The sequence below is a fragment of the Trachymyrmex cornetzi genome, unplaced genomic scaffold (assembly GCF_001594075.2).
Source record: "Trachymyrmex cornetzi isolate Tcor2-1 unplaced genomic scaffold, Tcor1.1 scaffold4, whole genome shotgun sequence".
Taxonomy (NCBI): domain Eukaryota; kingdom Metazoa; phylum Arthropoda; class Insecta; order Hymenoptera; family Formicidae; genus Trachymyrmex; species Trachymyrmex cornetzi.
This window is the reverse complement of record NW_017298743.1, coordinates 1,949,566-1,973,657: the sequence shown is the minus strand read 5'-3', so window position 1 is coordinate 1,973,657 and position 24,092 is coordinate 1,949,566. Positions and strand designations below refer to the sequence as shown.

Genomic DNA, 24,092 nt, shown 5'->3' with positions numbered 1-24,092 from the left:
GTGTTGAATTAATTTATAAATTCCTAAAAATATTCCTAAAAAGGTAATTTAAGTAGATTTTTCAATTTTATATATCTGTATTATAGCTGAATTTTTATTAGTTTTAGTTTTTATTTCTTGTTTTTGTGTTCTTATATACCTAAACATATAACTATTTCATTTCGAGAACAAAAAATAAGATATGGTACACAATTAAGAAGAACAAATTTTTTAAGGTATAAACGGAGTTTGATCATATAATTGGAGTTGTATTAATAAAAGTACAATTATCGCTAGATTAAAACATGAATATCGATTATTATTAGGGTAGAAGAAAATGCCTGGTAAAAAATTTTTTATGAATATGTATAAATATGTATAAACATACGTAAACTCGTATAAATATTCATAAACATATATAATTATATATATGAAATATGTCCGTATTATACATGTTTATGTATGTTTATACATATTTATACATATTCTGCATGCATGAAAAATTTTTTAGCGGGTGATAAACAATTGAGTAACCGACTTGAGAAATTGACTTCCTAAAATTAAAAAAAAAGTGCGCGTTTATAGAATATTATCATAAATGAAAAAATATAATTATTGGTAGCTCATATATGAATTTCATTATAGAATAAAAAAATCTGTTCTCCATAACTGTGTATTATATATATATATATAATTTTTTAAACTCGAAATGAAAATCTATAATCAGGCGTTTAGAAAAAAAAGAAGAAAAATTAAGAAATAAAAATTAACGGTTCATTATAAAACTAAAAAGCTGCTAAATCGTACGTGCAATTATTTTTTAAGCAATATATTTTGTCTATAATGATATAATATTTTGTAAAATATATTCAAGATATTCTCATAAAAATCAGGGTTAGGTAAATTAACTTTTTTTAAAACTAAGTTAAGTTAAAGTTAACACAACCTTGAAAATTTAACTTAGTTAAAATACAAGTTAATTTATAACGAAATTAAGTGAATTAAAAGTTAAGTTAATAAAAAAATAATTGAAAAGTTAAAAGTTAAATTTGCTTTTTTTAATTTTTTAAATTCATGATTCTAGGGTTTCAGTTTTACAAATAACGGAAATGACAAATATATACTTCATTTAGAAAATACTCTATATTTTATTTACATGTTTTGTTTATATATACTGTTTAGTATATAAGATTCGACTATGAATACTAGCCTGTGGTATTACTAAAGCTTCAGACACAATACGAGGGAGTAGCGATAGTAATAAAGAATAATAGATTGCAACCTATATCAGGGTATCAATCATGAAATTTCATCCCTAGGATAGAAAGTGAAAAGTGGAAATTTTAACCATTAAAGTTAATGGAGAAATTTTTCACTTTTCACTTTTCATCCTAGGAAAAAGGTTTCATGATCGATACCCAGAAACTAGGTACATCGAAATACTCGGTTTCTGACAGATTGAAATCTGGGGGTCGATAATTTGAAATGAGGTGAAAATTACAAAAGTGAGCAAATTCACTGAAATATTTATAATTTAATTGGCCAACACCTAATAAATTTGCTCACTTTTGCAATTTTCACCTCATTTTAAGTTATCGCTATTGCCGCGTATTATGTTTGAAGCTTAACTTCAAAGAATTAAATAAAAAATTAATAGTTACGGATATATATATAAATAAAATGTAACTAAATAAAGTTAAAAAGTTAAGAGTCTAAAATGTAACCAAGTTAAGTTAAAGTTACTTAATTAACTTTTTAACTTTTTAACTTAACTTTTATTTTATGTAATTATATATAATTTTATATAATTATCTATAATATATATCTATAATATATAATTATATATGAAACATTTTTTCCCGGGTTCATTATAGTAACTGTAAATTGCAATTGTTCTGCACTTTAAAAAAATAAAGTACATAATTATTTATCGAAGAGAGAAAAAGATAAAAAGACACAAAAAGAGCGTGCATAATACATAAACTTTTGTTGTTTACTTATATAGACTCGTATTCAGAATGCGCTTTTATCGATAAAATAAGCGCGCTTTTATCTCTGAAATATGTGTAATTCTATAATATGCGTAAGATAAAATATAGAGTATTTTAGCGTTAACATCGTTGTAAGCGCGTTCTGAATACGGGCCATAATATATATAAGGATTTATAAATAAAAAACATGCACAATGGCGCACTTTTCGGAGCGGAAATCGCGGGCCGGAGAACAGACGATCAGCTGGACCATTCCGACGACTCCGACACCACTGTAATTACTTGACTTTTTCTTCCGGCTGAATTCGCACCGATTTTTATCTGAAAAATGGGTGAAAATGTACAGGGAACGTTCGTATCCGAGAAAATTTCTAAAATAAGGTGGCAGTTCGGAAATTTTGCGGAAGCGAAAAATTTTTTAACTGGCAGTTGGGATAACCCTGTAAGATTTCTAACGTATCTAACCTATAAATTTGTGTTCTAGACGTTCTAAATAAATATACATTTAAATAATTAGCGTTTTTGTATATTTAATAAATCTCGTATATTTATATATTTATTTATATTTATCTATAATGTACAAATATATTTGTTATATTTATATATATTTATATATTTCTCAATAATAGAAATTAACAATTTATAATAATGATATGAGTTCAAATATATAGTTCAAAATTTAATCTTGCTAAATTTCTCTCTTATGCAGGTAAATAAAATAACATATTGGACGTTTAAAACGAATTACGACGAGGAATCATATCCTGTAGTTTTGTCATCGTACTCATTCCTTGGAGATGTAACTGAATTGAAGGTAAGAGATTTTTTCTTTTTTCTCCTCTCTCTCTCTCTCTTGATAAAATTAATAATTTTTATTTTATATATTTTATATGAAGAATTAATAAAACATATATTTTTAGTTTATCAGCAAAGATTTCTTTGTCGCTGCTTCGTCTTTAGGCTCAATAAGGTTATTACAAATTGATGAGGATACCTGTACCGAATTTAAGGAACACATGGCATGGGAGTTTATACATAGTTTTAAGTAAGTAATCTATTAAATTGATTGTATTAAATTTTGAAGTAAAAATATGAAGTTTTATTATATTCTTAATAATGCATTTTTATAGGACAACGGATTATGCCTCTTGCACTGCATTGTCCAATTTTGAACAAGATATAGCTTCAGTGGGAGAGGACGGGAAACTTAATCTTCTCACAGTTGCAGAGAAGAAACCAGTTAGAATTATTGGTAATTGCTGCATGTGCCTTAATTCATATCTGTAATAATTGCATAATCTGATTGTTGTATTTAAATATTTATTATCTTTTAATTAAATTATATCAGGAAATGCTGATAGCTGCTCTATATATTGTGTTGATTTCTTAAAACACAATGAAGTGCTTACGGGAAATTCAAGAGGACATATGAAAGTTTGGGATTTGAGAAATGATCGGGATATACCTGCAACTACTTTTATGCTCTCTGATCAAGTTAAGGTAAGTTTAATATATTCTTTACTATAATTTTAATATATGTATAAACTTTTAATCTTTTTAATCAAGTTCTATAAAATCTTATAAGTTTTATAAAGTAACAAATGATTTTGCAGACAGCAGCTACAAGTATTACACATCATCCTACACAAAGACATATTGTAGTCGCTGGTGGAGACGATGGCAGTTTAACTGTGTGGGATTTAAGGCAGAACACTTATCCAATGTCGCAACTCAATGCGCACACTAAAGCCGTTAGTGAGATACTATTCCACCAAGACAGACCTGACAATCTTTTCACTTGTTCTGTCAGTGGAGAATTGTGGCATTGGAATAACGCACAAAGTTCAAAATTGAAACTCGGTAAATAACTTGAAAATAGTTGTTGATTAAGAGAGTTAATACTAAGTACTCTAAAAGATTTCAAAGGAAAATTCCTTACACAAATTCAAGACAAAAACTTTATATGATTATACAAGTTATTTTGATGAAATTTTAAATATAGACCTTATAAGCACACAATGTCCTTAGAAGGTTATATAAATATTATTTGCCCTTTTTTAATATTTATAATATTCTAGGAATATTGTGTGTCTTATAAAAAAATTTTGCTAAAAAAATCTAAGTGGTATTTGAAATCTTTGAAAAAAGCGAAATTTTTCTTTAAATTTTGATACTCTGTATCTTTGAAAGTTAAAACCAAGCCTTTTCAAATGTATAATTATATAAAGTTTTCGTCTCGAATTCGAGGAGAGAGAATTATCTTAAAATATTTTAGAGTTTAAAGTATCCACGCTTCTATAATAACTCCAACATAATAAGTTGATCTTAATATATTCTGTTTTAGATTCTGCGGACATGCATTGGTTGAATACAATTAGTACAAATGGAAAAGTTAATGTGACTTCATTGTGTGCTGCTATGCACAAACCAATAAACAGTATTGATATCAATAGATCAACGCTGCTTTTTGGATGTGACAATGAAGCTATGTATATTGTAAGAAATGTACTTATTTAATAGTAATATGTGTGTATATATATATTATTTTTTATATCTATTATTAAAAATAAACTTAAAAATAAACTTGAAATTACTATCTTTTACCATCTTTTCTATATTTATTAGCATTGTTTATTATATTTTTTCAAAAGTGCTATATTTATATATAACTATACTGTGTGTATTTATTTCCCTTTATAAAAGTTTAGTAGAGCGCTATCAATTCTTAATATGATTTACTTCAGTTATATATTTATTACATAAAAATTGTATTAAAAGTTATTAAAAATATTTGATTTTATAAGGTAAGCAATTGTCTAGCTATGTTATAATTTATAATAAGTTTTATCTATTTTTTGTGGAAAAATTTTATTTTCATTTCTGAATTCCAATCGGTCCTTTTTTATTTATATAAAAGAACAATTTTTTCCTTCTACTTTTTATTTTTCGCTCACTCAATATCGTCGTCAGCTCCATCTGCTGTCGATTGCCATCACTACAAGGGCAGAAGCTCTAGCCCCAAGTCGCTGCTGGCGCCTGCTTGCCATCTTGGCGAGACTGACGCCTCGTCTGAAATTTCGTAAACAGTTTTGCATTTTGTTTGACCGCGCTTAAAGTGACGGGAACACTATGTCGAAGCGCAGGATTGAGGTCGTGGATCCCTATATCAAAAGGAAAGCCACGTGAGTGCATCAACATATTTTCGTTTCGCAGACGACGCGCGACGGCGAGTAGTCCCTTTTTGCCATGTGCAATGTCGCGGCATCGTATCGGACGCGTGCTCGAGTGCTTATCGCACGATATCGCTCGCGCGATAATGTACGCGATCCGTGTCCTGGCAAGTGCGCGTGATTCTTTGTCGGCGTCTACGGACGACCAATCTCGAATGTGATGGGTTTGTTACCTCGACAATTCTCACTTCCGGTGACAGAGGAGACTCGTAGCTACTCTCTGTAACGGTTCTCGTCTGACCTATTTCGCATTTGCAACAAAAAATAAAACTGTAGTTTAAATAGTCGTTTTTTGTTAGCGAGCATACCATGTATCACAGACACTTGTTTGCACGTATCGCTATAATTTTCATAAACTTATGTGCTGATGTCTGCATTAATAATTATTATCAGTTTTACTTGCAGTCTATGTTTTGAAGGCACTTATTTTTATTTCAGTGCGTTGTTATTCAGTATTATTGTTTGTTGAATACTCGGATTGTTAGAATGAAAAATGTTACATGATGATTATTTTGCAGGGACGGTACCGCTACCAACAATGCAACAACCCCAGGGACGACGGTGGCAAAAAGCCAAGTGCAGTTCAATCCATATACTATGCTGCCGTATACGCCGAGATACTACGAACTTTACAAGAAAAGAATAACTTTACCCGTATTTGAGTATCGTACTGATTTCATGAGATTGTTGTCCCAGCATCAATGCATTGTTCTTGTTGGAGAAACAGGTTCTGGCAAAACTACACAGATACCACAATGGTGTGTAGAATATTCAAGAAGTATTGGATCCAAAGGAGTTGCCTGTACACAGCCCAGAAGAGTGGCTGCAATGAGCGTTGCTCAAAGAGTTTCAGAAGAAATGGATGTTGCCTTAGGTATATGCATATATATTACATAGAAAAATTCTAAAAAGAATTTCGTAAAAGAAATTCTGATAATATTTTAATATTATCAGAAACAGTGTTGTGATGGGAGTAATAAATTTTAAAAATTGACATAACTCTTTGACAGGTCAAGAAGTAGGATACAGCATCCGTTTTGAAGATTGTAGTTCACCGAGGACTGTGTTAAAGTACATGACTGATGGTATGTTGCTTCGGGAAGGAATGTCTGATCCCATGTTGGATGCCTATCAAGTGATACTGCTAGATGAAGCTCATGAAAGAACATTAGCTACTGACTTGCTGATGGGTGTTTTGAAAGAAGTGATCAAGCAGAGACCGGACTTGAAACTTGTGATTATGAGTGCTACCTTGGACGCTGGAAAGTTTCAACAGTATTTTGACAATGCCCCACTTATGAACGTACCTGGTAGAACGCATCCAGTCGAGATATTTTATACACCAGAGCCAGAAAGGGATTACTTGGAGGCAGCAATAAGAACTGTTATTCAGATACAGATGTGTGAAGAAATTCCCGGCGATCTTTTGCTATTTTTAACTGGTCAAGAGGAAATTGAAGAAGCTTGCAAGAGAATAAAAAGAGAAATGGACAACTTGGGACCTGAAGTTGGTGAATTAAAGTGCATACCGTTGTACTCAACACTGCCGCCGAATCTTCAACAGAGAATATTTGAACCCGCTCCGCCTACCAAAACTAACGGCGCTATCGGCCGCAAAGTCGTTGTTTCGACCAATATTGCAGAGACATCGTTGACTATCGACGGAGTTGTCTTTGTCATAGATCCTGGATTTGCCAAGCAAAAAGTAAATACGACTTTAATTAATGCAAATCAATAATCTTGGAACTTTCATTATCATGAACCTATTACTATTTTTTAATGCTTTTTATTAATAGGTATACAATCCTAGGATTCGTGTCGAATCTCTTTTAGTGTCGCCTATTAGTAAGGCTTCAGCGCAACAGAGAGCCGGTCGTGCTGGTAGAACAAGGCCTGGAAAATGTTTCAGATTATACACAGAAAAAGCGTACAAAAACGAGATGCAGGATAATACCTATCCTGAGATTTTACGTTCTAATCTTGGAAGCGTTGTATTGCAATTGAAGAAACTTGGCATCGATGATTTGGTGCGTTTATTATAATATATTATTAAAATAATTATTTATTTTTTGTTTCTGAATAATATCATTTTGTATTGTAAAAGTAATGGCTTTATCGTATGTTATGTGATAGGTGCATTTCGACTTTATGGATCCACCTGCGCCCGAAACTCTTATGAGAGCTTTGGAACTTTTGAATTATTTAGCAGCTCTGGATGATGATGGAAACTTAACAGATCTCGGCGCAGTAATGGCGGAATTTCCTTTGGATCCCCAATTAGCAAAGATGCTTATAGCTTCTTGCAATCATAATTGCAGTAACGAGATACTCAGCATTACTGCTATGCTCTCAGGTAACGTATTGGGGTTTGCTATATGTACTAATATCGTTTAATTATTCGTTAATACTGTACTGATAATTTAATAGTTTTTATTTTTTATTTATATTACATATATTATCTATTATATAATATTATAAATAAAATATACATAAAAAAGTTCTAAAAGTAAAGTAATAGAATCAGAATTGTGGTAAGATAACATGGTAGTATATTGATGATTGACATGGTATTAGTCCCACAGTGCTTTGTGAGGCCGAATGAATCAAAAAAAGCAGCAGATGATGCAAAAATGAAATTTGCACACATTGATGGTGACCATTTGACGCTACTGAATGTATATCATTCTTTCAAACAACGTAAGTGTTTATTTCTTATTTTTGTAATGAAATATAGTTCGATAGCTTTATTAATGACGAATTATTTACAGATATGGATGATGTTCAATGGTGTTACGATAATTACGTAAATTATCGATCGCTGAAGAGTGGAGATAATGTAAGACAACAACTAAGTAGAATAATGGATAGATTTGTATTAAAACGGACTTCGACGGACTTCAATTCAAAAGATTATTACATTAACATCAGGAAAGCTCTTGTTAATGGTTTCTTCATGCAGGTAACAAATATCGATTTGCATTGTAATGAGTTTCTCTATATCTGTCCAACTATGTTTTTTTAATGTTAAATCTTGATTTTGTTATTTCAATAGGTGGCGCATTTAGAGAGAACGGGACATTACCTTACTATCAAAGATAACCAGGTAGTGCAACTTCATCCGAGCAGTTGTCTCGATCACAAACCAGAATGGGTTATTTATAATGAATTTGTGCTCACTACTAAAAATTATATCAGAACAGTCACTGATATTAAACGTAAGTTATTCTCATATTTCATTACAATTAACAAATATTTGACACTATATTATTTTTTCCTCTATCGACTTATCAATAGTTTCTGTCAATTTTTCATTATTGAAATTTTATATATTTTTTTACAGCTGATTGGTTACTCATGATAGCACCACAATATTACGATCTACAAAATTTCCCTCAATGTGAAGCAAAAAGACAGCTCGAGCTCACTCAGGCGAAGTTAGATTCTAAACAGTATCAGGAAGGCTTCTAACCTCTATATACTTTAGACGTGTTTGGAAATCGCAAGAAACAGTCGAGATTGCTCAGTCAAAATCTGCTTTTATCATGGCGAATTTCAGCACACGACTCTTCTATTGGAGCCACATCACATACAAAACATCGTGAGACACATTATGAAGAATCACTTTCTGTCCTTCACTCAAAAGGCACAGAAGAACATTAAGATTAAAATATTTAGATTTTTGTATAAGTCAGGTACTGGCTTGTACTATGTAAAAATTGAATCTTTGAAAGTTAATTTAAATTTTCGATATTTAAGTCAAAAGATAGAAAGGAAATGAACAATTTATTAACTTGAGACACAGCAAAAGCATAGTTAATCGATAAGAGGGTTATTTATGTACATTTAAGACAAGATTTAGTCTCTAAGTAATTTTAACAGTAGAGCTCATTAATCGACGTCTACATTCGAACACATTCGGAATGTCACTAGATATAATAGATTAATTTTTGTATTAAATGTTGACCGTATAATGTGAGGAAGGTATAAAGTGGCCACTATATGGAGTGATCTTTTACTATTCTAAAAGATGTTAAGGAGTGATTTTCCTTGCATTGATTCAAGATGAGAAACTTTATATAATCATGCGTTCCACTTAACATTCGCAACACTCATTGGTTCTTGTTTAACATTTGATAAACAGCAAGGACGAAATGATTCCACGAATTTGTGAGCTTCATTAAATGGAATGCAGCCTATATGTCCGAAATGTCTTAGTATAGAATGTCAAAGTTGAAGAAAAAATTGCGAAAACTATTCAGGTTATTTTGATGAAATTTTCTTTATGTTTTTGGGACTATGTATTATTTTTTCGATCAGAGACAGATTCAGAGATAAGAAAGATAAGTATGTATTTTTGAAACTAGCCGTTTCGGATGTTTTCAAGTTTTTATCTTGAATTAATGTGAGAAATCACATCCCTTAAAATCTTTTAGAATACTTAAAGACCACCCTATATATAGAAAAAAACATAGTTGTCTTGTACTCTCTTGCCTAAAGATAATTAAAAAAAAACATTTCCTCTGTTAATAATAGCTCGTCATTCTTTTTGCTATGGGTTCAAATATGATTTGATGTTTTGTGCTTCGTATTCTATGTTCTTTCACAAATTTAGAATATGTTGCAGTGTGTCATTTTTAAATGGACTGGATAGCGAGAATATGCTACAGATGTAAACTTTTTACTAAAGAGATAGAAAAAGCTAAAAAATATTTCTAGATACATCCCCTATATTCTGAAAGAATCAAATTAATAAAGAAAAAATATTTATGATATATTAATATAATTAAAATCATAAGCACACACACACACATACATACATACATACATACATACATATACACAGATACAGTGGCCAGTTTATGGAAAAGCAGCATTCAGTGTAATAAAGCATCTTTATTAGCACCTGAGAAAAACTGGATTTGCATATCCTATGTTTATTGTTTATTATTGATATTCCACACATATTAACAATAAATATATGGATTTTTTAAAGAAAAAAAAATCAAATGATTCTGTCTCGAATGTTCAATGAACAATGAATTATGTAATTATTTCGCAATTGTTACAGCAGCTGTAACTGTTTCTTTTTTTTTTTTTGGATAAAATATTTTATCTTGTAAATAAATTTACGAGAAAAAAGATCTTTATGTGAAAATGTGAAATTAGTTATAACAAATAATGTTTTATTGCGTTATATGTTTCATTCCAATAAACTTGAAGCTTTTATCCTAATATTAATACTGATTTATGCATCTTATTTCTAGTCAATGATCAATATGTATTATTTTATTAATTTAATAATCTGATTTTAATAGTCTTTGTAGAGAGAAAACGATTTGAAATTAATTTTATATTGATATATAATGTTACTTTATTATTTATACATACATTCACGGGTCTAACATTTCTTATTTCGGCATGCACCAACGTTGCAAATCATTATCTACCTACAGACCTACGTAAATGAGCAATAACTCACTTTTTACAATATTGCATTCCGAAACTTACTGAAAAAAAATTTCCCTATTTACTATCCATGACTATACATCTTTTACAATTTTTCCACGATATTATTTGATTTTTCCAAACATAATATTTCTCGATCTGCTACGTGAAAGGAATTTTTATCTATAAAATACATTATGGGCGATTTTTTTAGTAAAATTTTAATCAATTTAATCAGCGATTATAGTTTAACCAACAACTTAAAATAAAAATTTTTACATAATTTGTCGTCTAATTTTTTTGTTAAACAAAATCTTTTTTAGACAAAATTAATCGTTCTGTTTACATTTACAAAATATCACTTGATAATTTAATTACTGATTAAGTTAATTTGGATCCACCTTGCAATCACGAATTGTATGAATTTATAGCTGATAAGTTTGTAAACAATTATAAAGTTATTTGTACTTTATACAAAGAATTTTAAAATGTAATTATAAAAAGATTTGAATTATCCAGATAATTTTAATGAAATAATTTTTACACAGTTAATTGACATAAATAAACAAATTAAACGAAATTTTTAGAAATCGTTTATATTTTGTATGAAGAGTTTTGAAGTATAATTGATGATGATAGCCATTTGAATAGTTTAAATATTCAAAAAAATATATAACTGTTTAACATTAAGTCTCTTCGCGTTATTCAAAATCCCCAAAAATTTTTTGCACTGAAATTGCATTAAAATGAGACAAATATATATATTTTAGCGTTGAAGAGAAAGAAAGCGAAGATACTGAGTGCAAAAAGTGCAAGCGAACGAACAGATTGTACGTTCGTAACTATAGAGATTTTCTTTCTTGTGCTCGACTGACTCGACTCGAAGGTTGGCATTGGTTTCCCGCGCATGCAGTTCCGTCGCATTTTTACCACCTGGCAAAACAACGCACTACAGAAGAAGTGATAAAACGATATCAACAAAGGGACGGTCTATCAGTGCTTATCACAGTTTATATCGAGGGATCGCCAATCAAGATTATTTGACAAAATTTCCGTGATATTTGCAAACGTCCAACATGTTTAGTCTAGGCGAGATTAGCGAGCAGTTGAAGGATGTGAGCCGACAATCAGTGGGAGTCTCATTTGCCGGTCAGTCGCTCGTGTTGGACACCGCGGATGATGGTAATTAGAATCTTTTCGCTGTATCTTCTCATTATGTGCATAAAGCACACGAAACTATAAATAATTATGCGAGCAATTTTCCTTGATTTCGAGACACAGTTTATTGTTTTACGAAATCTTATTCGCTACATAAATTTGTATTTTAATTGTATGTGTGTCTACAAATATGTATAAATTAAATACTTAGTATTATTTTTATATTTCTTTACTGCCAGAGAATTTATTTATCAATGAATTTATTTATGTTTCTTACAAGGTCTGTCTTTTTAGTTGAACTTCTTGCACAGTTCATCTTTTCTCTTTCTCTTCAACATGAAAAGAAAACGAGCAAAGCTGAAATGTATAAGAAGTTTAGCTAAAAGGAATAAATCTTATTATTATACAGCTCTCCGAGTAGTGGAAGCGATTAAAGTATGTCCATGCTTGGAGTATTTGGATTTGGAAGGAAACACATTGGGTACACCAGCCGCAGAAGTTATAGCGGAGGCATTGAAAGAGAAGGGAACTCCATTGAAGAGAGCTTTATGGAAGGACATGTTCACTGGTCGTTTGAAAACAGAAATCCCAAAAGCGTTGGAGTATCTAGGAACGGCACTGTGCACTGCTGGTAGTCAACTTACTGAACTTGACTTGAGCGACAATGCTTTTGGTCCAATCGGTATTGAAGGGTTAGCAAATCTGCTGGCATCAAGTCCATGTTATACACTTCAGCAGTTGAAATTAAATAACAACGGTCTTGGTATATCAGGTGGAAAAATGTTAGCTAAAGCATTGGAGAAGTGTTATGAAAATAGTTCTAAAGAAGGTGAGATATCATGTACATTATATTATTTTAATATACTCTTAAATGCTTAATGGAATGAAATTTTATTATAGGTACACCGCTTGCACTGAAAGTTTTCATCGTTGGCAGAAATCGGTTAGAGAATGAGGGCGCGCAAGCATTAGCATCTGTATTTGAAAGACTGAAAACATTGGAGGAAGTTGTAATGCAACAGAACGGTATATACCACGTGGGTATCGCGGCGATTGCAAAAGGTTTATCTGTCAATCCTAATTTGCGAGTATTAAATTTGAACGATAATACGATCGGATTGAAAGGGGCCAAGGCGCTTGCTAAAGCTTTACCGACATTCCGGGGTCTGGAGGAATTAAACCTCGGAGATTGTTTATTAAAGACTAAAGGGGCTTTAGTTATAGCAGAAGCGTTACAGATCCACGGCAATCATACATCCCTTAGAAATCTGGACTTGGGTAATAATGAACTACGCATGGATGCTGGAAATGCTATTGCTAAAGCCATGCACGATAAAACTCTTCTAACAAATCTACAGTTGGACGGTAATTGCTTTGGAACGGAAGGACGCGAAAAACTTCGACAAATTCTTACAAAATTGAGAAAAATTGATGCATTGAATTCTTTGGATGAGGATTATACTGAGGATGAGGAGGAGGAAGACGATAATGAGGATGAACAGAGCGAAGAAGACGAAAATGATAATAATGAGGATGAAGCAAGTGACAAAGATAATGAGGAGCAAAATAATATTGCACAAAGTACAGTGGTGACAGTAGCAGAATTCGTAAAATCACCAATAGGTGAGAAATTGCTGCTACTACAAAGCGATAATGCTCAAGCTTTTATCGACTATGCAACGGTACGTATTAATGTGTACAAGTACTTATTTCCTTTTTATAATGAGGTATACATCTTATTTCAGAACTTGGCAAATCAAAGCAATACAGTAGAACAGAAATATATAGAGGAACTATTACAGATAACTATGAAAGTATCGGCATTATGTGACAGTGGCTACATGAATGTGAGAATAAAAGCAGAATCCTTGTCAGATGCTTTATACGCAAAACTATTTTCTTATGCTGTAGAGACTAATCAAATCTCAAATTTCAATAATGCATTACTAATTAATCTTGGTTTAATAAAAGTAAGAAAAATTAAGAATTATTTAAACATAGAAGGTACATCAAAGCGAAAAAGTGATTAACAATCATTTGTTTCTTAGAGTGAGGATAAAACCAGTGGGACAATCGATTGGAATTTGGAAGGATGTTTTAAGGCTTTGGAAAAAATTGCTCAGAGAGATTATTTCTTAACGCAAACAAGGAATATGTTGAAGGTATTTCTAGAGAAACCAATGAAGACTAGTCGCGCAAATGTAATTGATCCACTTCAAGATTCTAAAACTGCTCTTAAAGCTGTTTTAGATAGTGTTCAAGTTACGTAAAATTATGGTATGATATAGTTATTTATTTTTATACATTACATAGAAAATAAAAATTTCATGTAAAATTAAAATTATTATTAATTTGATATATATGAATTTTGCATGATCTATATATGAATAATCTTTAAAATAATTTTGATAATTTTACATCAAAATTTTGTACTTTTAATATTAAACTTTTTCAATACCAACCTTTTTTTGCAATGTTATCTTTGTCTCATAATAAAATGTTCTACTTCTTTTTTTATTAAAAATAAATAATTATGTAACGATTAAATGGTAATATTGAAATGAAAAATATATTTATTATCTTACAATGTATATGTATGTGTATATATACATATATGTATATATGCATAAATATATATTCTCACTTCAAAGTTTTATATTATAATGCAAGATGCTTTTATCTTTTTTAAATTACCTAACAGTAAAATAGATTACATGCTATTATAAAAGCTATTTCTTAAAATAATGTCCATATATTAAGAATCAGTTTTGAAATTTTAATATATATATATATATTGTAATATACAAATAAATTTTATACAAAGCAGTACCGGTGATATGCGACGCATATAATCAATTAAAAAAACGCTAATAATCATTGCAATTCAACTAAAAAAACGTTAACCATGAATTTATAAAATGATATCTAGTGTGTGACATTTTTCACAAAAATTTGTAAGATTGATTATAGATTAATATGGAATAAATAATGTTTGAGTGTATGTGTGTGCTAATTAAACTTAAACACGAAATTGCACTGTTATTATCGCTTTCACCTTTTCATGATGCACTATATAAATAAAAATCTGTTTGGAAGTTTGTGTCCCAATATTCAAAATATAGTACTGTAAAAGCTACTTTGCAATAACAGCGGAAGCTGGATCCCAACCTGGATGAAAGAGATCAACAGACAGCGGAATGCAGTGCGACGACGATTGATCTTTCATATACATCGTTGCCTATAAAATAGAGGAATAAAATAGATTAATTTTATTTTGTTTGACTTTAAATCTACAAACCAGTGTATGTAATACGTACAAGGAAGAGAACCAGCTGTAATTTTGTCCTAACATGACAATCCTGTCCTAGAGTAGACGGATAATTTATCGCCCCATCATTACTTCGTATATTAGCCGCTATCAATTCTAGGCAACGATTTTCCTCCACTTGGAACGATTCCAATATCGATGCTGTCATAGATATCACACAATTTGGTAAAATATATATTTTAAAAAATATAATTCCTCTTAGTAATGCTATTAATATTCAAATTCCTTACTTCTATCGGCTGCTTCAGCAGATAAGAACCTCGACAGAACTGTCCCAGACTCAGAGGTTTCGGAAAATAGATGCGGATAACGTCTAAGAAGTAATTTCATTAACAACATGTTACCGCGATTTCCAGCTAAACTATTATTAGGTATACAAAGGATCTCGTCGTCTGTTCTTCTCACTAACAATACAGTCCCATTATACCTATTAAATTAAAAGATGACTATGTATAGAAATATACATACATTGTCAGTAATTTCATTGTAATAATGTGTCATAGAATATTGTACCTATTCAATTGTTCTGCTATGTTTAAATTGAAGTAATCTCTGATTATGTTACGGACTAATCCTTCTAGGGACGGTGACATTGTTTTAATAGCTAATGGAAGTACATCATCGAAAGTAGCATCTAAAATCTGCGGTGACGATTTAATTTTAGCAATATGCAGAATCGATTTAGCGTATATATGTAATTAGTTTGAATTGAATAATATTACCAAACTATGAATAGAAGGATAGTTCATAGCGGCCCAAGTGGCAGTATAGCCTCCGATGCTCCAGCCATACAGAATAATCCGTTCCTCAGGAAAATTTAGACGTTCGATCGCAAAGCGCATTATACAATCGATGGTGTTTTCTTCTTGGTCTGGATACGGTGCACCCTTTGTGGTCATGACTTACTGTTATATGAAATACAAGGCTCTCAAAGAAGAAAGCTTGCCATTACTCCAACTTTGCATTTACTGTCTGAATGACAATAACTGCAACATTGGCAAAATTTTATTGTTGCAAAGAAGTTTTATAGCAGAGTAACAGCAATTCTTCTCGTCGAATTGTGAAATGTACATGAAGCTTGTGTCTTTGCAAGCGTAATACTTACAGTACTGCTACCGAAACCCGGATGGTTCCAACCTAGCACGGAATAACCCTTAGTCAGAGGAGTGGATATAATACCTGTTTCATAAAAACCACAGTTTCCTTCGCAGGTTATAACCAATATATTGCCACTAGCGCTTCTGCAATATAGTGTAAATTAAAAAACAGTTTATGATGTAACAGAAAATACCGATAAAGTTATTGTTTACATTACTTGTTACGTCGATCAACGAATAATGCATCAATTTGATTTTTATCAACAGTCATTAATTTGAATCTTTCTCCTCCTTGTTTTAATAAATCTATCCTTCCCTTTACCAATGTAGAGCCTGTGACATTGTGATACAAAATAATGGTATAAAAACATGAGTAAATACAATAATTTTCTTATATATTAAATTAATTCTAATCAACTATAATTATGTATATAATTGTAGCAATGTGTTACCGAGTGCCCAGCCGATGAAAGATATACTGCCAGGATAAATCAGTTTACCCGCAAAGGTGTGTGCTACCACATAAGAAAGTAATTTACATGGTATAGCAAATAAAAATTCTTTGCCACTTTGTCTCCTGAGACGTCCACTAGCCTTTGCAATTTTTTCTAGTGTCAATTTATCTGCAGTGTCACTACAAGAAACATAAAATTAGAGAATGGTAAGTTGTAACATTAATTACATACACTTAAAAATTTCTAATCTTAATTTCTAACTAAAAAATATTTATTTCTTTAATTGAAATATGCAAGTCCTATTGTCTAAGTTTTCAGATAAAATTGTATAAAAAATGTTAAACTATAAATCAATTTTCCAAAATATTAGTTCGAGATGTGATCAAAAATATTTGATTGTCAGCTATTATAAAGTTGTAAAAGGTTACAATTCAAAAAACTTTTGTTATAAACAAATGTTAAGTATTCAGAATTTATTAAAGAATTTGTCACTAAAATAAAAGTTAAAGATTCTTAAACATGTATATTAATTGTTGACAGAAATAGGTCCAACCTTCTTAATTCAGACACATCAAAATCCACAGGCCATGCCCAGAATTCGAAATCGTATTTCTGAAGTTCCTGCTTTGTGCTTGCATTGTAATGCAAGTGTGCCTCATTCAAGGTCTCCATAAACTTCACATACACTGGATTGTTGACTCTCGAGTAACCGCGTGCGGCCAACGAGGCAACGAGAAATGCACCGGCACCAGCAGCCAATTTACTCAAGCAAGAAACATTATCTGTCAAGGAATAGCCACGCTGATACATGGCGAACATGGCAATGACTGGTACAGCGTAAAGGCTTATGGACCATATCGTCGCAAACTGCAACAGCACAGAAACAATTTGTGAATTCCTACATCCTTATAGTTGCAATAATACAGAAGGTGTAAACAAATTAGTAAAATATAAACAAAAGATCGCGTTTGCCGGTATTTGAAAGACTTTATTCACACAGACTGGCAGAGCAAAGTGGTAAGACTGTGGTAAACTTTCGAAAATGTCACAATTTCCGTTTTATTATGCTGAATACTTGCAGAGATCGCAATGTTATCGCCCCATCGCTCCAGGTTCTTCGCCTCGTACGGTTTCTGTAATGCATACATGCATACGTATTATAACCTCAACTTTATGCAAATTCCTGCATAAAACGCTGAATAAGTATGTCGTACTTACGTCAACCAGACCGATCCACGTTACCTCGTAAATCCTGAAAAGCCGCGGACTAAACGTGCACCTCCACAACATCCTGATCAACGACATCTCGTCTTCGCGCGGTCAGCTGGACAACCGTATATAAATATGCTGATGGGAACAGTGCGGACGTCACGATGCGGATAGAGGGTTCTCGGACTCACTTGGACTTCTCGGCAGTAATGCCTGAAGTGCCAGAACTAACAACAAAAAGGGGAGGGGAACAGGTAGAACTGGACTCGCCGATCGAACGCGCGCGATAGATCGCTGATCGGCGAGTAGGAGTAAGAGAAAAAGAGAGAGAAATAACGAAAAAAAGCAGAAGTAAAATTGCTGTATGAATCCACTCGTGAATTTTCTCGAAACGCGAACATGTATATCTCTCTTTTTTTCCGATGAGATGCTAATTGAAAAAAAGAAAGATTAACCCCTTTTTTTAAAGGGATGTTAGCCTGATGAAAACTCCATGGCGTCATCTGTTTTACCGACTAAATGTGCGATTTCTTACACATATATCCACACATTATACGTCCTTATTATATTTAATATTATATCAATATCACATATACGCATTTTTACGTGTAAAGGCCGTTTTTGGATCCCCTATTAATTTTTATTAAATAATTTTTTTTATATTGTATGATTATTATACGAATATAAAAAAATCATTATATGAAAAAAACTATATACATGAAATTAACAAAGTTAATTAAATGTAAAAAGCATATAAATATTTTAATTAAATATAATAATGAGATAATTGTCACCATAGTCAAAAGAAATGTATACATAAATTATTTCATTGTCAAAGTTGATGAAATTATGCCACTGCATTTACTTATTTATATAAAGCAGCCTTTAATGTGCACTTGAAGTGACCGAATTCACCATGCATTAAAATCACGAAAAAAAAAGCGGCACATCCTATATGTAGTTACTGTGATAATTGGCACAGATTGTAAAAAATTTTCTGTGCACGTGTAGCATCGAAAATTGGACGGCCGAAAGTCTGATGATCCTGGCACGAATCTCGATCGTTTTGGATCTTGAAATTCGCGGTCGCGGAATGACGTTCGCGTTCGAGCCGTTCGAGAGACTCCACAAACGCATCGCAATTTCTCCGCCGGCCGGCATCGTGTCGAAAAAAATAGCGAGCACGAGGATTCAGTAGGATTCAGCGAGGACGTTGCGGTTCTCGCAGGGTTGGGTATAAGTTAACCATTTTTTAAAACTAATAAGTTAAGCTAAAATTGAGAGCCTTGAAAATTTAACTTAATTAAGATACAAGTTAATTCATAATGAAATTAATTGAATTAGAAGTTAATTGAGTTAATAAAAAAAAAGTAATTGAAAGTTAAAAGTTAAATTTGTTCTGAACAAACCAAAAAAAAATTTGTTTTACATCATTTTTCCTTTCTTACAGCATATTCATTAAGGATTTGAATCACTTTATTTTTGTTTACGACTAAGGATTATACAATATAAAAGACACATAAAATTACTAAATTATGTACCATTATCGCCTTGTATATTGTGTTTGAGGGTTAACTTCAAAAAACTCAAATTGAAACTCTAATAGCACATTTTATCCGGGACATATCCTAGAGAATATCCTTAGGCTGTTCAAAGGACATACAGACGATCTCTGGATGTCCTGAGGACATCCCCTAAAGGTCTGTGCTGTTAGAAAAGTTACCGATAAAATGCAATGTAACTAAATTAAATTAAAAACTTAAGAGTAAAATATAACTAAGTTAAGTTAAAATTAATTAACTTTTTAACTTTATAACTGAACTTTTAACTTTTGAACTTAGTACTTCCCAATCCTGGGTTCTCGATATTTCGTAGGCGCCGACCCCCGATGTTTATGAAATCGCGGCTTCGCGCCGGTCGATCGAGCGGCCGCACCGCATGATTTTCAGAACGTCCGCGAGGCGGAGAGAAGACCTTGCTCGACTGGAAACGCAAACAGTGGCGGGAGTAGAGTGTAGAGCAAGCGGTGTAGAGTTGTAGAGCAGTTGCTATCGTCGTCGTGGCTATACATCTATACGTCCATACGTCCAAGCAAATTTCCTTCCTCAACCGGAACAACCCCTTGGGTTCTCCGTGGGATTTTTTTTAACAGCATGTCAGATTGGGACACCGCGCCTATTACTTTACGCAAACGTGCCCCGAAGTCATCTACGTTGAAAACGGAGAAGGTAACCCATCTCGTCTACGCGTATCTGCGCCGCACGATTGTATAACCGATTGTATTTGTTTACAGGCGGTGAACGACGCACGGCGACAAGGTTTCACCGTGGAGACACAAGCGAAATGTGAGTAGCACGAGTCTACCTACCTGGGATTTCTTTTACGTTTTTTCTTCGAGATCTCTCTCGTCGTAGACAACGTGTTCGCCGTTTCAAGCGGACAATTAAGTGTACTCTCTTATATCTACGAACATAATCGAGTTACATCATGGACCCGTAAAACCAAACTGCAAATTGCAAAAATGATGATTACCATGTTTTCTTGAGAATGTCTATATACAATACCAGCCCAGATAGCAACGTGTCTGTTTTGTTGCTTGCTGGCATGTTGCTTGCTAAGTATACATTGCTAAGCATGTGTCGCTACCAGAATTGCAGCAACTGAGTCCTCATTTGTTGGCAACTTGATGCCTTCACGTTATGATAACTTTGAGTAGCTTGTTATAGCAGTTTGGTAACAACTTTAAAATCGTCATCATCAAAATTTGTACTACTGCCATCATACAATGCTGTCATTGCCGACAACACAAGATAACATTGATGCAGCTATCTTGCTGTTAAACTGCTGGTAATACATATTGTTGCCTGCATGTTGCTACAATGTCGGTATATTTGAAATCATTGAAGATAAATCTATGGTAAGTTGCCAGCATCATAAGCAATCACAGATTTGTGCGATTTTGCTATCTGGGAGCATAGGCTTTCTACAATAAACTATTACCTAAATTTTAAGTTTTAAACCGTAAGAAATTGATCTCAGTCACAGTCGAATGTGAAAAGAATAATCGACTATGATTGAACAATTTTTTACAACTTCAGACTTAAAAGTTTAGATAATTATTGTAGAAAGTCCAACACAGTAAAAAAAGGACATGTAATCTGCATTAGTATTGTATCATATTGTGTCATAGCTCCAGGCAATTTGAAAACAAAGTAATTTGTTGTGTTAATGTATAGAATAAACTGCACATGTGTAAGTATATGGTTTCATAGAACTCAACTGCAGATTACGAAAATGAAAATATTTTCTCAGGAGTATGACGGCTTTATATACAATCATCAATACAGTTGCAGTAAAAAATGTACATGTAATCTGTGTTATTGTTGTATCATATTGTGTCATAGATGAAAAGTTCAAGGCAGTTTGAAAATAAAGTAATTCGTTGTGTTAATGTACAGAATAAACACACACATAAGTATGATTTTATAAAACTGAATCCCATGAAATAACTGCAAATAATTATCATATTTCCTCGAGAATATCTATGTATAATCACTAGCACAGTTACAGTAGAAAAAGTACATGTATTGTTTTATCATATTATGTCGTAGATGAAAAGCTGAAGGCAATTTGAAAACGTTGTGTCAGTGTAGAACAGGCTTGTCCAATTTGAGCTCCGGAGCCAAAACACAAAGCAATTGACGTAAAAAAAAAAAATTCAATGTAAGATTTTAGGAACTATAAAGCGTTGATAAGCGTTACTTAGATGCATATCAACACTTGATAGTCCCCGAAATTTTACCCACATTGAATTTTTTTGCATCGATAGCTTTGTGTTTTGGTTCCAGAGATCAAATTGGACAGGTCTGGTATAGAATAAACACATATGTGAGTATACAGGTTATCTGTTTCAAGAAATATAACACAGTATTCTATCAATAAACTACATAAATAATAGAGACAATAAAAATTTTTCATGTAATAAGATTTGAAATGCTTTTCTTGGTTTCTACACATAAAATAACGATATCCTAAAAGTGTTTTATTGTGTTTTACCACAGATGTGTGCTATTCTATAATTTCTTTCTGATAATATTTTATCAAATGTAATTCTGAAATAGAAAAATATTTCTGATTAGGGGGTGGTGGTGCAAACAGACAGCACGTAACCACAAAGAACACAGCCAAATTAGATCGTGAAACAGAAGAATTGAAACATGACCAAATTCCACTTGAGCTCGGCAAACTTATTCAGCAAGGGCGACAGAACAAAGGATTATCACAAAAAGACCTGGCAACGGTAAAGTTTTTATCTTGTTTTACATTAAACTATTTATTGGCTGCATTCACCAGAAAAAAACAGTTTTCTAACTGTTATATCATAGTTGTAAAATTCTTTAATCCTCCCCTATAAAATTTTCAATCTTAGTTTTGAGAATGAATTGTTGAGGACCACATTAAATTTGTTCATTGTTCCGGACTATATAAACATTTAAAAACACTCACATATTTCTAAATCCTTTAATAAGTTCTATCATAATAAAAGTTCAATTGTATTTTACTTATTTTTTACAGATTTAAATGTAAAAGTTTTAAAAAAACACGTGATATCAGTTAAAAATTCATAACTTTTGTGAATGGAATAAAAAAATGCTTTTAGGTTTTAATATGTACTTTGGGAAAAAAATAGAGAGAGGGGGGAGAGAGAGAGAGACAGAGAATGTAATGTTGCCTTTAAAAAATTATTGAATTATTTGAGTATCTGGAAAAAAATTTTTTATGAATTGAAAAATTGAAGTTTGAGAAAAAAATAGTGAAATAACTTTTATAGCAAAATAATTACAAAATTGTGTTTATTTTTAATTTAAAAAATGCAAAGATATAAAAAATAAAAATGTAGTACAGTCTTTATAAAAATATACATTTTGAACATAAAATTCTTTGATGGATCGTCTTTATGGCAATATGATGCAAAAAATAAATATTATATGCTACAGGTTTTAGAATAAAATATTTGTACATATGTTTATTTGTGAAATTAGCGTCAAAAACATGAAAAACAAAAAATCTTTTTTAATTTGCTGAAAATGCTTACACAGTCTGCAATGTAGGTAGTTGAGTGCACAGACACGGTTTCTATACGCTCTTGGGTGGAAACAAACAATTGCACATGGGCATCATTGCTTACACATAATCTCTCAACATTGCCAAATTTTTTTTAGAATCGGATACCGAATTTCATTATCTGTCCATTCTCTTAGTATAATTAAAAAATCGACTATGCATCATCGGGTCAATATGGTCCTACCTTTGGTTTTTTATTGGATCCAAATGTATAAATCAATCATATTCAAGAAGATTACAATTGTAGAACTGCTTTTCCTTTGAGCGAATTGAGCCATCATTGGAAGAGAATAAAGTCCGAAACATAACTGAAAAGTATAGATAAATAGGAACAGGGGGGGAATAACAAATTTTAATCTATCAGAAACCGTGCACTAGAATAAAAGGTTTTTGATAGATTGAAATCTATTATTCCCATGTGTTTTCAATTACGTCTCAGGTTTCAAGTCATGAATATTTTTTTATTAATAATTTTTAATGCTCTTTACAGAAAGTAAACGAAAAGGCACAGGTCATTAATGACTACGAAGCCGGACGTGGAATACCGAATCAGATGGTAATCGGCAAGATCGAGCGAGTACTTGGAATTAAATTGCGCGGTAAAGATCGTGGCAAACCCTTAGCGGCCCCCGGGACGAAGAAGTGAATCTCGGGGGGAAGCAACATCTATCTTTCGATCCTTATATACTGTTCCCAGAAAGGAAGAAGTATGAGAAAGACGGTAGAATGAAATGCAACAAAAAAAAAGAAACACAAACCCCTATCCTCTTTTTCTTTGGTTATACAGATATTGTGAACGATAAAAAATGGGTTATAATTAACTTGTCTTTTACGAAATAAAAGAAAGATATTTTAAGATATCACGAATACGTACGAGTGACATACGGTTACATACGGTGCATACAGTAACATAGCATAACGTTAAAAAAAGGCTTATTGAGTTACCTTTGCGCGCGTAATCGTTTGTTATAGATTTTTAAGTGTATATTACTAATGCTAATCATGAAATAAAAATGAATCATGTGTTTGAATGAAAAAATAAAATTTTTAATTTATGATAACGTACCACATATTCT

The 24,092-nt window shown here is 32.0% G+C and overlaps 4 protein-coding genes across 6 annotated transcripts; 3 read left to right on the top strand and 1 right to left on the bottom strand.

The window, feature by feature from the left end:
• Positions 1-2,183: 2,183 nt before the first annotated feature.
• Dhx15 (DEAH-box helicase 15) lies at positions 2,184-10,156 on the top strand. 2 transcript variants are annotated; one of them, XM_018512331.1, is made up of 15 exons: positions 2,184-2,412; positions 2,680-2,784; positions 2,891-3,015; positions 3,101-3,222; positions 3,319-3,470; positions 3,584-3,830; positions 4,315-4,459; positions 5,719-6,074; positions 6,211-6,905; positions 6,997-7,227; positions 7,334-7,553; positions 7,775-7,897; positions 7,969-8,159; positions 8,253-8,415; positions 8,541-10,156. In XM_018512331.1, exons 1-15 carry the CDS (start codon positions 2,299-2,301, stop codon positions 8,666-8,668), a joined length of 3,117 nt encoding a protein of 1,038 aa, XP_018367833.1. In that variant the 5' UTR covers positions 2,184-2,298; the 3' UTR covers positions 8,669-10,156. The 2 variants fall into 2 exon arrangements, with proteins under 2 accessions (XP_018367833.1, XP_018367832.1); XM_018512330.1 differs by lacking the exons at positions 2,184-2,412; positions 2,680-2,784; positions 2,891-3,015; ... (2 more) ...; positions 3,584-3,830; positions 4,315-4,459 and adding an exon at positions 4,993-5,152.
• A 1,369-nt stretch (positions 10,157-11,525) lies between these two features.
• On the top strand, positions 11,526-14,073 carry RanGAP (Ran GTPase activating protein). Its single transcript, XM_018512276.1, has 5 exons — positions 11,526-11,827; positions 12,213-12,632; positions 12,704-13,485; positions 13,549-13,773; positions 13,852-14,073. Exons 1-5 carry the CDS (start codon positions 11,722-11,724, stop codon positions 14,071-14,073), a joined length of 1,755 nt encoding a protein of 584 aa, XP_018367778.1. The 5' UTR covers positions 11,526-11,721.
• A 653-nt stretch (positions 14,074-14,726) lies between these two features.
• LOC108764180 (protein ABHD16A) lies at positions 14,727-18,256 on the bottom strand. Of its 2 annotated transcripts, none has more exons than XM_018512274.1 (11): positions 17,902-18,256; positions 17,763-17,816; positions 17,237-17,550; positions 16,681-16,862; positions 16,447-16,561; positions 16,237-16,372; positions 15,854-16,018; positions 15,645-15,772; positions 15,362-15,558; positions 15,121-15,272; positions 14,727-15,041 (listed from the first exon to the last, which is right to left on the bottom strand). In XM_018512274.1, the coding sequence occupies exons 1-11, from the start codon at positions 17,986-17,988 to the stop codon at positions 14,937-14,939; spliced, it is 1,635 nt and encodes a 544-aa protein (XP_018367776.1). In that variant the 5' UTR covers positions 17,989-18,256; the 3' UTR covers positions 14,727-14,936. The 2 variants fall into 2 exon arrangements, with proteins under 2 accessions (XP_018367776.1, XP_018367777.1); XM_018512275.1 differs by having other exon boundaries at positions 17,926-18,255.
• A 1,511-nt stretch (positions 18,257-19,767) lies between these two features.
• Positions 19,768-24,086, top strand: mbf1 (multiprotein bridging factor 1). The gene is made up of 4 exons (XM_018512337.1): positions 19,768-20,120; positions 20,186-20,237; positions 22,032-22,192; positions 23,507-24,086. Exons 1-4 carry the CDS (start codon positions 20,046-20,048, stop codon positions 23,660-23,662), a joined length of 444 nt encoding a protein of 147 aa, XP_018367839.1. The 5' UTR covers positions 19,768-20,045; the 3' UTR covers positions 23,663-24,086.
• Positions 24,087-24,092: the final 6 nt, after the last annotated feature.

What these genes read in the sequence shown, in the direction of transcription:
- mbf1 (XM_018512337.1), top strand. Translation starts at nt 20,046, where the DNA reads ATGTCAGATTGGGACACCGCGCCTATTACTTTACGCAAACGTGCCCCG. An exon ending in CTACGTTGAAAACGGAGAAG is followed by an intron (nt 20,121 to 20,185) that starts GTAACCCATCTC and finishes ATTTGTTTACAG; the next exon opens with GCGGTGAACGACGCACGGCG. An exon ending in CGTGGAGACACAAGCGAAAT is followed by an intron (nt 20,238 to 22,031) that starts GTGAGTAGCACG and finishes ATTTCTGATTAG; the next exon opens with GGGGTGGTGGTGCAAACAGA.
- RanGAP (XM_018512276.1), top strand. Translation starts at nt 11,722, where the DNA reads ATGTTTAGTCTAGGCGAGATTAGCGAGCAGTTGAAGGATGTGAGCCGA. An exon ending in CTTTTATCGACTATGCAACG is followed by an intron (nt 13,486 to 13,548) that starts GTACGTATTAAT and finishes ATCTTATTTCAG; the next exon opens with AACTTGGCAAATCAAAGCAA. An exon ending in TTAATCTTGGTTTAATAAAA is followed by an intron (nt 13,774 to 13,851) that starts GTAAGAAAAATT and finishes TTTGTTTCTTAG; the next exon opens with AGTGAGGATAAAACCAGTGG.
- LOC108764180 (XM_018512274.1), bottom strand. Translation starts at nt 17,988, where the DNA reads ATGTCGTTGATCAGGATGTTGTGGAGGTGCACGTTTAGTCCGCGGCTT. An exon ending in TGCTGAAGCAGCCGATAGAA is followed by an intron (nt 15,273 to 15,361) that starts GTAAGGAATTTG and finishes TATCTATGACAG; the next exon opens with CATCGATATTGGAATCGTTC. An exon ending in TACAGCTGGTTCTCTTCCTT is followed by an intron (nt 15,042 to 15,120) that starts GTACGTATTACA and finishes TCTATTTTATAG; the next exon opens with GCAACGATGTATATGAAAGA.
- Dhx15 (XM_018512331.1), top strand. Translation starts at nt 2,299, where the DNA reads ATGGGTGAAAATGTACAGGGAACGTTCGTATCCGAGAAAATTTCTAAA. An exon ending in CATTACTGCTATGCTCTCAG is followed by an intron (nt 7,554 to 7,774) that starts GTAACGTATTGG and finishes ACATGGTATTAG; the next exon opens with TCCCACAGTGCTTTGTGAGG. An exon ending in TTAATGGTTTCTTCATGCAG is followed by an intron (nt 8,160 to 8,252) that starts GTAACAAATATC and finishes TTATTTCAATAG; the next exon opens with GTGGCGCATTTAGAGAGAAC.